Consider the following 15,500-nt stretch of genomic DNA (forward strand, 5'->3'; position numbering starts at 1 on the left):
TGCTAATTATATTCAATACATATTTTTTAACTATACAATAACAAAATTCAATCTATAATATTTATTTTCAGATTTAGTTCATATATTATTAATCCAAACATTTATGTTTCATACAACCAAATCTCATAATACTGCAGCCAATTCCCACAACAACGTGCTGGCTATCATCTAGTTAACCATGCCATAAAAACCCAGTAAAAGAAACATGTTCTACGACCAATAATTTCGACCATCACATTTCATTACTAGCAAGAGTGGGGCTCGTGCATCAGCATCTTATTGAAGATATTGTCTTCTTTGCATCTCTTTCCGATCCCCACAATCTCTTGACAATGATGAAATATGGTATGGTGTAAGATTAGTTAGTTGCAATAAAAATATGTTCTACAAGGATAAGAAAGAGGATATATAAGTCACCCTCAAGTGGGCTCCTCCCAAGTTAATAGGCATTGCTTTATTGTCTCATACTCCCTCCGTTTTTTAGTCTGTATATAAGATTTGGTCAAAGTCAAACTTTGTCAACTTTGACTAATTAAGTTTATAAAAAAAAAATCAAGATTCACAATATGAAATCAATATTGTTAGATGCATCATGAAATTAATTTTCAAACCATATAGCTTTAGTACTATAGATGTTGATATTTTTTCCAATAAAATTAGTCAAACTTTATAAAGTTTGACTTTGACCAAATTTTATATGCAGAGTAAAAAAGAAACGAAGCGAAGGGAGTACTTTGCTTGTCACATTAATACAGTTGTTCTAGAGAATATCATAATGTCAATTGGTGTGATTGCGGGGAGAGTCGCTGCGATCCATAATGTTGATTGGGTACACCTAGATGGGAAGAAGAGATATATATAGGGGTCACTGCCCAGCATGGAGTAGCAAACTAATTCCCAGCGGTCGGAGCTAGCTGCGAAATGGCGGCGGCAGTGCCGGTTTGGTTCGTCTCCCTGGCCGGACTCGGCGCCCTGTACTTGTCCGCTGCCTGCCTCCGTCTCCTCGCCCACCTCGCCCTCTGCCTCCGCCGGCCCATCGACCTCCGCTGCCACTACGGCTCGTGGGCGGTCGTTACCGGCCCAACCACGGGGCTAGGCCGATCCATGGCCACGGAGCTCGCCCGCCGTGGCATCAGCCTCGTCCTCCTCGACCTCGACGCGGCCAACCTGCAATCCGTCTCGGCTGCCCTCCACGAGGCCCACCCCGGGGTGGAGACCAAGACCGTAGTGTTCGACCTCTCTCTCGTCGGCACCGCTGCCGGCGACGAGGCGATGCGGCGGCTCAAGGAGGCCACAGAGGGGCTGGATGTGGGGCTACTGGTGAACAACGCCGCCGTGAATCGGCCCGGCGCGCTGTACGTGCACGAGGCGGACGTGGAGCGCCTGGCGAGGATGGTGCTGGTGAACGTGATGGCGCTCACGGAGGTGACGGCGGCGGTGCTGCCGGGGATGCTGGAGCGGGGGAGGGGCGCCATTGTCAACGTCGGGTCGGGGTCGACGGTGGCCGTGCCCTCCTTCCCGCTCTACACCGTCTACAGCGCCACGAAACGGTACGTGCAGCACCTGACGCGGTGCCTCAGCGTGGAGTACAAGCACAGGGGCATCGACGTGCAGTGCCAGGTCCCGTTCTACGTGCACACCGGCATGCTGTCGCCGGCAATAAAGGCGACCATGACATTCCCGGCGTTCGTGGCGACCGCCGACGCGTACGCCCGGGACGCGGCGCGGTGGATCGGCCACGGCATGCTCTGCGTGCCCGACGCGTCCCAGCAGCTGCAGTGGTTCCTCGCCGGCTTTGTCCCCGACGCCGTTCACGACTGGTACCGCCTCCGGCAGCATCTCAAGCACAGGGCCATCCTCCGGCCGAAGCTGGCGTGATACCACTCGTCATGTGTACATTCATGCATGCGCATGCGCATGGTCGCTGGCCGATGTAGACCTATCATATGGATTATGGAGGCAGCTTAAAATCATGCGTATATGCATTCTCGATCAAATTCCGTGCAATTCATACTCCTATATATTATATAGCATGTCATATGAATGGTTATAACAATGATGTACTTGGAATCTATACTTCTTATAAAAAAGCGAATATTTCTTTTTGAAAGCCACCCGGCAAATGCAGATGCGCACAGATTACCAGCATCGGAAATATATTTTTTGAAGTGCCCAGCAATTGCTGGTTTTTTCATTATGATAGGAAGGGAGAGATAATTACACGGCTGCCAGAGCAGTCATAAGGATGAAAAAAGAGAGAAGTTAAAAGACTATAGCCTATAGAGGTGACAATTCTGGGTTACATTTCACGGTGGGTCCCCGAAGGGAGACAGCAAGCAGGTGGCTCCTGCGAGCCTCCAGGCCTCGACGGATCGGCGGATATTTTGGATGATCATTGCCGTGCTCTCGCTCTTCTTTTTGAAAATCCTATTGTTCGTCTCGAGCCACAGCTCCCAAGCGATGAGGATTACCAGCATCGGATTAGCCCCACCTGATTAAATCTAGGTCCCTTAGAGCAACTCCAACGCGCCGACCTGAATGGACGGACACTTTATCTGCTTTTTGCTCATCGTTCGCCCTATTTTTTGTTTGGGTCAGCAGTGCCCCAACGTGCGGATCCATTTTTGCCCGTGCGGCCGGCTTGCCGTTGTTTTTTAAACAAAAAACAAATATTTTACATAGTTTCACAAAGCAAACAAATATAGCATAGTCCACAAGCCAAATAAATATATCGTAGTTTTATAACAAATAAAAATTAAATTGTCTCAAATACATTAAAAAAATACATCTATCGATTGCTAACATGAGCCTACACATGCTCAACCAAATCATCTTACATCTGAATGTGAGTTTACGGGCAAATGTTGCTGCTCTTCCATGCTCGGGCGCAACATTGTCACCCTGGAACTGAAACCCTTGGTCGTAGATATTTTACGGGCACTCATCCTCTAAGATCATATTGTGCATGATCACACAAGCAGTCATCATCTCTCACAACTTCTATGTGCTTCAAGTTCTAGTAGGATACTGAACGATACCCCATCGAGATTGCAGAACATCAAAGGCACGCTCCACATCCTTCCTAGCACTCTTTTGCTCTTGTGCAAATCTCCTCCTCTTCTCTCCTACAGGGTTGGAGATTGTCTTCACAATAGTGGTCCACTGAGGATAGATACCGTCAGCTAGGTAGTATCTTTTGTTGTAGTTGTGGTCGTTGATGTTAGCATTCACCGGCGGGCAGTTGCCTTCGGTAAGCCTTGCAAACACCGGAGAGCGTCGAAGCACGATGATATCATTGTGCGATCCAGAGAAAGAGTGCCAGATTCAGAGATCTTGTGAGGCCACGGCCTCAAGTATGACAATGCAAGCCTTGAAATGGCCCTATACTGCCCTTGCCAAGCAGAAGGATAGTTCTTTCACTCCCAGTGCATACAGTCTATGCTGCCAAGCATCCTCGCGAAGCCCATGCTAACATTCATCGCCGACAACCTGGCTGTATCTTCAGCATTTGGCTCTCTCATATACTCGGGCCAAACACTGCAATCACAGCCTAGCAGAACTTGTACATGGACTCTAGACACGTAGACTCGCTCATACGAACGTACTCATCAATGAGATCACCGGGCACTCCGCATGTAAGCATCTGAATAGCCGGAGTGCATTTCTGATAAGAGAGAAGCCAATCTTTCCAAGGGCATCCTCCTTGCACTCAAAATACTTATCGTATCCGACCACCACCTCCCAAATACGGTTGAAAACATGCCTAGGCATACAGAAATGGCGCCGGAATTGGTGATTTTAGAAGAGCGGGTTGGATGTCTCAAAGTAGTCCTTCCAAAGAAGAAAATGGCCGCTCTCTCGATTGCGGTTCAATACCGGAGTGCACCCCGGGATCGAGCCCGGGAACAACAACCGTTGGCTACTAAGGTGGTCATGCATGACCAACACGACAACTACCATCTCCTCATCGTCGGATGAGGAATCCATTTGTACCTTGGGGGCAAACTGTCGAATAACTTGCGGGCGTCGTCGAAGAAGTTGTCCGATGGAGAGATGCACGCCTCCCCCGGACCAGGTAGCTGGTCTGGCGTCTTAAGATGAGCGTGACGGCGTCAGACGAAGGAGCTGGCTGGGGGCGACTTCGTGCTCGCGGCGACGTCAGGGGGTGGGGGGAAGATGCGGTGGCGAGGCGGTGGTGGCGGCGTGCGGGGGAGGTGTGTGTGCGCGGACTGCTAGCACAGGCAGTGGAACTAGGCAACGGCGGCGACGGGGTTGGGCGGGCGAGGGCTTGCTGCCGATGGGGGTGGAAGAGAACGGCCTATGCGCCACCGGCTGACGGGCCAATGGGAGGAGTGCGCGGGCGTCTCGCACGTCCTTTTCTTGTCCGCCGCTGTAAATGAGGCCCAAATTTAGACCATGAATGAGTTGTCAGGCGGACGAAAAGCAGACGCACATTCGTTTGGATCGGCGCGTTGGGCCAACTTTTCTGCCTGCGGCTATCCAAACAGATATGCGCGGACGAAATGGGCCGGCGCGTTGGAGTTGCTTTTAGCCGGCGAACGTTTGGCAGAGGGGGTCATTTGCCAACATTTTCATGGTATTTTTTTTCTTCGTAGTTTTAGCGGTGTGTGGGGTGACGGTTTTTTTAAGAACAACATGGCATTTTCTGGGACACAGCGGGCTCGGAATGTTAGACTGTATGGCTACTGGGTTCTGCTGGTCGTTTAGTGAAAACTGGAAAGGGGACTCTGATGCGTCTCACTCCCTGTCACGCTCTCACTCTGACACTCCGATCTGGAAACACGTTCAGTTAACTTATTAATGTGGTCTATCCTGGAGCTTGATCACGTTTCCTTAACTTGTTATATCTTTTTATATCCTGGAGCTTGATCGCCGACTTCCCTGCGGGCATGGACGTCGACCTCGCTCCTCCTCCACCCCCTGCCTCCCAAGATGATGGTGGTCGCGTCGCGGAGCTCCCCGGAGGGCTCACCATGTGGGCTTCCCCGGCACCGGCAGTCAAGGCCAAGCCGCTCCTGGAGAAGCCGGCCAACGTCCTCATCTACATGCGGCCGGGCTTCTTCGACGTCGTCGTCGTCAGCTCCTCCGGTGATCGCGGCTTCTATCGCCTGCCCATGCAGGAGGTGGCTGCGGCGGCCGGCATGCTCGTCGCCAACTTTGCCACCGCGTCCTTCGGTCACCTCACCAAGGTGGCCATAGTGGGGCCTTCTAGAACCCCCATCACCTCCGTGGACGTCATCTGCCGCGACTCTAGGGCTCTGCCGGGCCCTGCGGTCGCTGCGGCCGGCGGCGATCTCAACCTCTCCTGGCCCGCCACCCCTCTGGTGCTGGACGAAGACAACGAGGTCCCTGCTCCCGTGGTGCCGCTGCCTTCTCCTCCGCCCGCCGCCGGAGCGCCCGCCTCGCCGGGATCGAGCCTCCGGAGTACGTCTCCATCATCCAGAAGGCCACTCAGTGCATGCGTGTCTTGAAGGAAGGAAAGATTTCTGTTGGTGGAAAGGCGCTCCTCCCAGTTCAGCTCATCGACATGGCGCCCGAGGTCTCCTCGCCCCTCCCTCGGCAGGACGTGCTGGAGCTTGCCGCTGCCTGTGACGTGCCCGCCTTGGCTCTCCTTGATGACACCGCATGTGTCTAATGTTGCGTCTTCAACTGTCAGCCCCGGATCCCCTCGCGGTCCTTCTCTGCCATCGCGCTTCGGCTCGTATCAGTCTGTCATCTGTATCCCGTTTTAGTCCTAGCTTTGCTCCGACCATAGGTCTTAGCTCTTCTGAGCTTGGTCGCAGCCTCTTTCCTTTGCTACTTTCACGTCTAGTTGCAGCTGTGGGTCTCAACCCGGCTGTACTTGGCCTAGACTTTTTCCATGTATCTGTTTGTAGGTGGCCCTGTCCGGCCATGTTTCGTTATGTTTTCGTTGCCCTTTATAGTTTCCATGAATCGTAAAACTCGTTTCATCTCTTGGAATGTTCGTGGTCTCGGTAGAAACAAAAAATGTACTGACGTCAAAGCTGCTCTCTTCGGCCTCGACCCCTCTTTTATTTGCTTGCAAGAAACAAAGCTTGATGATATCTCTACTTTCAAAGCCAGCTCCTTCTTACCCACTAGGTTGAAATCATTCCATTTCTTGCCTTCAAATGGTTCTGCTGGAGGAATACTAACAGCTTGGAACGATCAAGACTGCTCCCGCACTTCTGTCACTGCTCTTAAGTTCTCCTTAACCTTACACTTCTCGGCCAGAGCTAGCAACGATGATTTCTCGATCTCTAACATTTATGGTCCTTGCGTCAGCTTTGAGAAGCAAGCGTTTGTTGACGAACTTCTTCTCTTAGGATCCTTTGTAACCGGCCCCTGGGCTCTTTTAGGCGATTTCAACTTTACTCTAAAGCCTAACGAGCGCTCGAATGACAACTTTAACCATTCCGAAGCCTTGCTCTTCTCGTCTACCTTAAACCGTCTTAATCTTCAGGAGCTTCCCCATCTCGATAGGCTATTTACTTGGTCTAACCAACAAGACTCCCCGACTTTGGTGCGCTTGGATAGGGCTTTTGTCAACACAGCTTGGAGTTTCCTCCTCCCGGACTCCACACTCACGTCCGCTTGCCGGTCAACTTCTGATCATGTGCCGCTTGTTCTCATTGCTGCGTGCAAAGTTCCCATGCCTTCGGTCTTCCGGTTCAACAACGGCCTTCTGCACTTACAACCTTTCATGAACATCATTTTGCAAAATTGGAATAGTGTTGTCCCATCTACCCACTTGGGCCACTTATGTCTCAAACTTAAGAGAGTGCGCGCAGCTGCTAAGGCCTGGCCAAGCAAGCTAGATCTCCTCTTGTGATCACTAAAAACTGCCACACGGTCATCACCTTCCTAGACAAAATAGAAGAATTCCGCTCGCTCTCCTCCTTAGAACGCTCTCTTCGCACGCAGGTTTCTCTGTCCCTTCACCGGCACAACGCCCTAGCTGCTGTTTACTGGCGGCAACGGGCTAAAATCAAGGACTGTTTCTCGGTGATGAGAACACGGACTACTTCCACCTTTGCTCTACGATCAGGCTGCGTAAAAACCAAATTAAATCCCTCAACATAGATGGTAGCGAGGTCTCTTCCCACTCCGGCAAGCATCGTGCTCTTCGTGACTACTTTAAACTTGTCATTGGTACCCCTATAGCCTGTTCTATTCCTCCCAATCTAAACGAGCTAGTATCCGGTTCTCGTCTAAGACCCTCTTAGTCTCTCGATTTGACTCGCCCCTTCTCTCTCGAGGAGATTAAAACGGCTCTCTTCGACATGAACAATAATGCTAGCCCCGGACCAGACGGTTTTGGGCCAGCTTTCTACAAGGCCAATTGGGACCTAGTTAAAAATGACCTTCTATCCCTTCTCAACAGTTTCTACTCCTGCTCTGCAGATCTTAGGCGTATCAACAAAGCTTACATTGTCCTCATCCCCAAAAAACCTGGCACAACTGACCCTGACCAGATGCGTTCGATTTCCCTTCAAAAATGCTCGGTCAAACTCTGCTCCTAGTGCCTTGCTATTAGAGTTCAGCCGGTTATTCGTGATCTTGTCCATGCGGATCAATCCAGCTTTATCAAAGGACGGTGTATCTCGGAAAACTTCATTCTCACAGCTGATATTGTGCAAGCTTGCCACAAAAGAAAATGCCCGGACTTAGTCTTAAAATTGGATTTTAGGAAAGCCTTTGACTCTGTCTCTTGGGAGAGTCTTTATCGTATCCTTCAAGCCAAAGGCTTTTCAGAAACTTGGATTCGTTGGATTATGATGCTGAACGACTCTGACCAATCGGCTATTCTTCTTAACGATGTTCCCGGGAACTGGATTCAATGTAAAAATGGTCTCAGACAAGGCGACCCCATTTCACCTTACCTCTTCATCATTATTGCCGATATCCTCCAACGCATGATCCTAGAGGCCTCAACTTAGGGGCTGCTGCAGCACCCAATTATTCCCAACTCGCCATATCCCGTTCTTCAATACGCGGATGACACTCTAATTATCATAAAGGCAGACGAAGATAACCTTGCCTCCCTAAAATCTATCCTGCTCAATTTCTCCCTCGCCACGGGTCTCCAAATCAATTTTGCTAAAAGCACTTTTGCTCCAATCCATGTTGACCCTTCTGTGGCCGCTCGCATGGCAAGTATGTTGGGTTGCTCGGTCGCTACTTTCCCGCAGAACTATCTTGGTCTCCCTTTGTCTACCCACAAACTTCGTCTAATAGATTTCCACCCGTTAATTGCTAAGGTTGACAAAAGGTTAGCTGGTTGGCGAGGACACCTTCTCTCTGCGGCCGGTAGGGCAGTTCTTGTCAACTCTGTAATTCGAGCTCTTCCCACCTATGCTATGAGCGTTATGCTGCTTCCTGTTGGTTCTATTCAGGAGATTGACAAGCGGTGCCGTGCTTTCTTTTGGGCTGGCGATGACCACGTGAATGGGGGTCAATGCAAAGTTGCTTGGGCAGACGTCTGTGCCCCCACTAAGAAGGGCGGCCTGGGCTTTAGATGCCTTCGTACTCATAATATTTGCATGCTTCTAAAATCCCTCAGTAAAATACACCAACCCGGGCTTGGCTCTTGGGACTCTTGGCTTGCCTCCACGTATGGTTGGGAAGGCGGGCACTACATTGGTGACACTCATAGACTACACACAATTGTTTGGAAGGACCTCCTGTCTGGTCTCCCTTTCTTCCGCTCTATTACCCACGTCAAGATCAGTAACGGTGTCTCAACCGCGTTTTGGTTGGATCTATGGATCGGCAACGATACCTTGGCTGCTCGCTTCCCAAGTCTTTTCTCCCATGTTACAAAACCTAATGTATCTGTTGCGTTTGTTCTTTCGGCGGAGGATCTTCATCTTTCATTACAACCACGTCTGACCATCGCTGCTACTAACGAGCTTCTTTGCCTGCATACTGTTTTAGCCACAGTTAACTTGATGCCGCAGGTACCGGATAACCGTTTATGCAGGATCAACGATAAGCCTCTTTCTGTTGCTTCTGCGTATGGAGCTGCTTTCTCATCTCGGCCGGATGATCAGTTCTCTGAATTCATCTGGAGGAAGAACTATGCGACTGATCGGTGTAGGTTATTTATCTGGCTGGCGCATCGAGGAAGACTGTTTACCAACGAGCGTCGCTTCCGGAGGGACCTAACGGACTCCGATACCTGCCCTTTCTGTTCGGAAACGGAGTCTACTTCCCACATGCTAATTCACTGCCATGTTGCCGCTCAAGCTTGGATGACTGTGGACTCGCTAAACATCAACCCTTCAGATTGTTCTTCCATCCAAGACCTGCAAGGGCGTTCACCTGCTTGCAACTTTCACAATACGGTTACTATGTCCATCCTCTGGAGCCTGTGGAATAGAAGGAACGCTAAAGTTTTCAAGCAAGAAGATGAGTCTTTGGGCTGCGTTCTTCGGCGGGCATCGCAAGACCTCTTTCTTTGGGCCCATCGATGTGGTGTGGAAAGGAGAATCGCAAACAAATTCTGATCGACTGGGGAATCATGTTGTCCCGGCTAGATGTAGCATAGTAGTTTTTAATTTGATGTTTCCCTCTTTTCCTTTGCCCCTCCCTCTGTATATTCTCTTTTAAACATTAAAATTAATAAATGAGTTCAGGCTGGCTTTTGCCCGCCGTAGTTCCCTCAAAAAAATCAAAAAATATTTTTTCAGAATTTTTTAAAACATAAAAGTATATTTTTTGAATTGTTCAAGTGCTCCACGAAGCTCGAGTCCGATTTAGCATTTTCCATAGTTCACGTATGTCAATTCTCCGCTAAAGAAAAAAAACGTTCGTCAAGAACACTAAGATTATTTAATTTTGGCTTTCTTGATAGTACTCACTCCGTTCCCAAATATAAGACGTTTTGAACTATGTGAATGTCTTAGATTTAGGAACGGAGGGAGTACTTTCTATAGACTTTACCCCATATGTGAATAAGCTATAGAGTTTCTTTAAAGATGAATCACTCGAACAAGCGAATCTTTTTATGAATTGCTTTATTGTACTATAATTCCATTCGTTGTTTGCTTTCCATGTGATGTATCAGGCGTACAAAGGGTAGAAAATTGCCCATTTAATTCACGCAAAACTAGACGAAAACGGATACAAACCAACTACGTGGGGATTACTCACAAAGCATACAACTCCATAGGTGCAAGATTAGCCTAACAACCATACCCAACACATAACGATCACCCTCCACACACAGCTACCTCGTAAAAAAAACAAGAGTAACTCCGCTGAGGACCATTGGCACCTCTAAATCCACGGAGAGAAGCCAAGCCATAAGGACAACCCAAAAGAATGATGACCTTCCATCAAGCAGCTGCGGATGACTTTCCTGTGGCGCCGCTCATCTTTCTTTTGCTACTGAGAGCCTCCTCCACATTCGCCTTGCCAGATATAGGGCTAGCCACTTCCAATTGAGCAAGCTCTATCTGGAAGATAATTTCATCAACCTTGTCACGCAGAAATTTGTACAACAGTCACGAGCGAGTGGGTGACCGCAACATCGGAACCTCCACACTCCACAAAGGCGAGCGGTTGGCTGGCCTCCAAAGGATCATACGCCAACATACCGACCGCCTCAACATCATCAGCCACAGGTACCACTGACACAACGGACTCAAGCATCTCCGGTTGCTCACATGAAAGAGGCGAATCTTGTCCCATAGTGTCCTCAATGACGAATGGCGGGCTTGCCGCCAACATCGGCGGTGACACATCATGGGTATCACCAAGCCCATCACCTTTGGAAGCACTATCGACATAGGCGAAGAGGGCGCCTTACATAGCTCGTGCAGCTCAGACATAATCTGCAGCACTAGAGTCATGACATCGGTGATGTGCGTACCACGCGGAGAGAAGCAACCATAGAGGTCTACTTCACCCTCATATACAGACTTGGCTATCGGAGACACATCAGGTGTAATTGTGAATTTGCAAAGGACGCCTCAACCCAGGCAAAAACACTCCCAACTCTCATTAAGCGGTCTTGCAGCTCGGTGCGGAGCAGCTCAGCCTGCTCCATGAGGACCGACTCCTGTGGTACATATATCGGGGCAGCATCGTTGGTAGGAGCTTGGTGGATACAGTGGGGCAGCACGACTTAGCGGCGCATTCTGTTCGCTGGGGTGCTTTGCACGGCAAAAGCGAGCAATGTGGCCAAAGCGAAGTCAGTACCTGCTGCAAATTGGGTCCCTGCAAGAGTGGGCATGATGGCCTCTTGAGAGGCATAGAAAGCATCGGTCCCTCAGCCACGCCGGAGAAGCCGGTCGCACATTGGAAGCGGGATATCGGAAGGTTGTTGAACATGGAGAAACCAGTGAGACTTGGCCCTTGCTCCATGGAATGCGGTTACGATGAGACCGAACATTTTGCCATGCTTGGCAGCCTAGTGAAAAACAAAAACAGATGGGGAAATATAAATATTGTAGTAGAGATTATTGAGAGTTAAAAGATGTATACTAATTATAAAATTATCAAAACAACTTAATTGGGTAAAATTCAATAGATTTTATTTCTTGTTGCATTTTTAAAATTCCCTGTACTTTGAATAAATTTCCGGAATGTTCCATCTATTTCTAGTCATTTTCCAAATATTTCCAGCTATTTCAAATTGCCAGCTAAAAATGTATTGCTTCAACTCAGGTTCCCCAAAAAACATTATCCCCGTATATCTTTTCTACATACTAAAAAATATCATGCCAGTTCTCCTCAACTTATAGAGTTTTTTAAAGCTTTCCAAAATTTCCGAGTACACATTTTCCTTAGTTTGTAAAATTGTTTTATGGTGGTTGGGTTGCCATGTGTGCAAAATTGTCGCCCTTCTTGACACATAAAACAACTGTAAATGGGGGCAAAATCCCAAACCTAAATGGCTTGACAATTGGGAGATATTAAAGTCGCGTTGTGTTTTTATACTTTGGCACCAGTGATGGACCAAATTAAGCAAATATTTCTTAAAAGACATGAAATATATAATGTGTGGACTTACTAATTATTAAGAAGGTAACCATCTATGACATGTAAAAAGCAAAATAAAAATGTAAACTAGATTACAATATTCTTTCTAGCAAACAATCAGTTTTTAGGGCAGTATCCCAAATGTGTTATGGTTGTGCACCAATTTAACCGTAAACAAGTTCTTGCTCTCTTAATTCGCAAAGAATATGGAACTTGTTAAGGTAAAATGTTTGCTTGCTTTAATTTAGTGTTTTTTGTTTGATGCATTTGGCACACATTTGAGATAAAACACACAATAGTGAAACATGCATACTTTTAAGATCATATATGTTATATAATAAAATGGTATGAGGGAAGAGCTGAGAAGGCGGAGATAGGAACACACTCTATCCATCGTCCTCTTCCACAGAGTTACACGGTACAAACCTGGACCGGAATCTGACGGCGATGTCGTAGAGGAGCCATGAAAGAAGGCACGCACGAGGAAAACGAAGCGTTATGGGTGGATTAGTTACGTATTATTATCTGAAGAAAGAAGTAGACTATGAATAATAAGATGTACTGCTAAATGGTGGATCGAAATATCAATTTGTCATTGAAGGAACTTATCTGAAAATACCAGTTTTTTATGTTTGAGTAATTTCTATTTTTTACCCCAAAAATTCATTGAAAATTGATGCGAATTAGCCTTTATTGAGAAAATCCTCAATTTATAATCCTAATTTAGACATTTCTGGCACATTTTAGCCCTCTGTGGCAAGCTTAGTTAGTGCTAAAATTGAAAAAAAACAAAACTGGGCTAAATTGTGTCACAGGAGGTAAAATGTGGCCCAAATGTCTAAATTAGAGGTATAAATTGAGGAGTTTCTCAAAAAATGGTAATTCGTATCTATTCGGTGAGTTTTGGGGGTAAATCAAGTCTTTATGTTTATACTAAATATTTTTACTTTTATATGTCATTTTTCATTATATATGAACTTTCTTTTTTGATGAAACAATTTTAGTCTTTGTTTCTACTATATGTAACAACTTTAACCACAAGTACTCCCTTAAATTTAACTATTATATTTACTTTTCACCATTAAAAATACTATGTAATGGTAAAGTATTTGGCTCCATTAGTTGTGAAACTTATCTTAATTTTTAAAGTTTATTCGGGACATATGACTGAAATAAATTCCATATAAATCTAAACAAATTAGACGGTGCATTCTTACTCATAATAAATTGTGTGTGGTACTTAGATGTACTATAGTGTTTTGTGTCTAGTTTAGTTCCTTAAATATCGTGATAATATAGGTGCCTAGCAAATATCCCAGTAGAGATTTATTGAGTAAGATTATCTATGTTAATTATAACCATTAGGATAGTAGCTTAATCTTGCCATCCATCGTATTTACAATCTAGGGGCAGACATGTTGCAGCCAAGTTGCATGCCATGTTGATAGGACTGGGAGCCTCTAGCTAAGTACTACTTCCCTGGACCCAACAACCGAAGTACACGAGAGTTCAGTAATTCACATCCCCTCTTTGGTCTTCCCACTGGTTGCTTCTCTAACATCAATCTTGCAAAGGCAACACTACTAATGAAGTAACCATTCCACCCCATAAAAAAACAAAATGGTAAGTGCCACACGTCAGGTGTGTGGCACTCCAGCCCTGACGTTTTTCGATGAAAATTCCAGTCACGTAAGGATGGCAATTTCTAGTGACAGACGATAAGTTTCTGTCAAAAATATATTGAAGCACGAAAGTTGCCATGCTTGGCCACTAAATTGCCATCCTCGCGTACTAAACTTGCTGCCGAAAACGTTCGGAGTTGCCATGTGCTTGTAGCTGAAGTGTGACACTTACCAGGGTCCTCAAAAAGCAACCTAAGGGCTTATTTGGTTGCCCGGGATCCCTGCCCTTTCCCTAGGCGAGACCATCACGTGGAGAAATTACCTTGATTTTCTTGCTGTCACATTTAGTGACATAGGGGAGGGGATGTTCCCGTCCCAATCAACCCAAAATCGCCGGGCTACTGTCCCACGCCCCAGACGCTAGATGAATTCTCCCTTGCCACACAACGATGTGACCCTCCTGACAACATCTTCGACCTATCTCCTCTAGGTCCCTCCCACTACGACCTGATCCCTGATCTCTTCGAAGCCTCTTTCCTGACAACCAGATTTCCACGTTCATTGTTGAAACTGGCACATGGATAGGTGGAATCGTCCCCATGGCGGGAGGGTCGCTTGTGGATGTGAAAAATCACCCCTTGGGGTTTGTTACCCTGCTTTTCTGTTCCCTTTCAACCAAATGAGGCCTAACCAATTTTTTCACTATCATTTGGGATGAGTGGGACCTACATTCTTCTTCCAAAACGACTATTTTTTAATACATTTGGATGTGGTTAATCAGCGCCAGTTAGGACAACTCCAACACGCTGACACAAACGAATGCGGATTTGGTCTGCTTTTTGTCAGTTTGGGTCGGCCAGGTAGAAGTTAGTGTCTGGTTTTGTCCTTCAGTCCGTAGGTGTGTCCAACGCAGGCCGGCACATTTCAGATAAGCGGGCGGACATTGGAATTAGAACAAATAAAATACATAGTGCAGTCCATACATTAAATAAAACATAAAAATAAATTTCGGTTGCGCCGACGGATCTAGGGGCGGCACATCTAGGCGGCATCATCGTCGCCCTCATTGGTGAGGTCGACATACTTCGGTGCCTGCGCCCAGGAGAATGTCTGCTAGTAGGCAGCAAACACGACCGCCTGTTGTGCCGCATCCGACGCATGCTGCTGCTGCGCCGCCTCATGCTCCAGCTCGTTTCGCTCGGCCTCGAGGTCACGCTCCACCTCCATCACGCGCTCCGCCGCCGCCCTCTCGACCGCAGTGGCCGTGTATCCCACTCGTAGAGGTGATGCTCCTCCTCCTCCTCCTCGGCCGCGCCCTCCCAAACAGGTGGGCAGAGCACATAGATGGGCACTGTGGCTGTCCACGAAATGGAACGCCATGGCATGGGAGCGTTGGGCGCGGGTGGTGTTGGTGGTGGTGGGGGCATTGGCCTCCACGACGGGGATAGACTCGGCCAGCGCCTGCGCGAGGCCTGGCCACCTGGCCATCTGTTGGAGTTCGAACTCCTCATAGGCCCGCCTGTTGGCCTCCTCGAGCGTCGTGAGGTAGGTGTCCTCCTCCTCCTGGTCTCCTCCTTCACCACCACAGCGGGTGCACCCAATCTCTGTCGACGGCGGACCACGTGCTCACTAGTGTACCATTGGTCCCAGTTGGGCAAGTCCTCCATGTAGTTCAAGTGGCGGCGGAGAGTGCCCGAGAGCTCAGTACGACGGCTACAGAAATCCTGCAGTCGCGTATGAGCTGTGGGTTCCTCGCGATGAGCTCGCCATATAGGCCTTGTCGATGCACTCGTCCTCAAGCTTGTTCACAGCCATGCAGTTATTCCTCTCCTGTGCGCAGGAGACCACTATTAACAAGAGGCACAACAA

At 47.8% G+C, this 15,500-nt stretch overlaps 1 protein-coding gene across 1 annotated transcript; it reads left to right on the forward strand.

The window, feature by feature from the left end:
• The first annotated feature begins 909 nt into the window (after positions 1–909).
• On the forward strand, positions 910–1,878 carry LOC123055996 (very-long-chain 3-oxoacyl-CoA reductase 1-like). Its single transcript, XM_044479775.1, has one exon. It carries the CDS (start codon positions 922–924, stop codon positions 1,876–1,878), a length of 957 nt encoding a protein of 318 aa, XP_044335710.1. The 5' UTR covers positions 910–921.
• Positions 1,879–15,500: the final 13,622 nt, after the last annotated feature.

This window comes from Triticum aestivum, chromosome 2D, assembly GCF_018294505.1.
Source record: "Triticum aestivum cultivar Chinese Spring chromosome 2D, IWGSC CS RefSeq v2.1, whole genome shotgun sequence".
Taxonomy (NCBI): Eukaryota; Viridiplantae; Streptophyta; class Magnoliopsida; order Poales; family Poaceae; genus Triticum; species Triticum aestivum.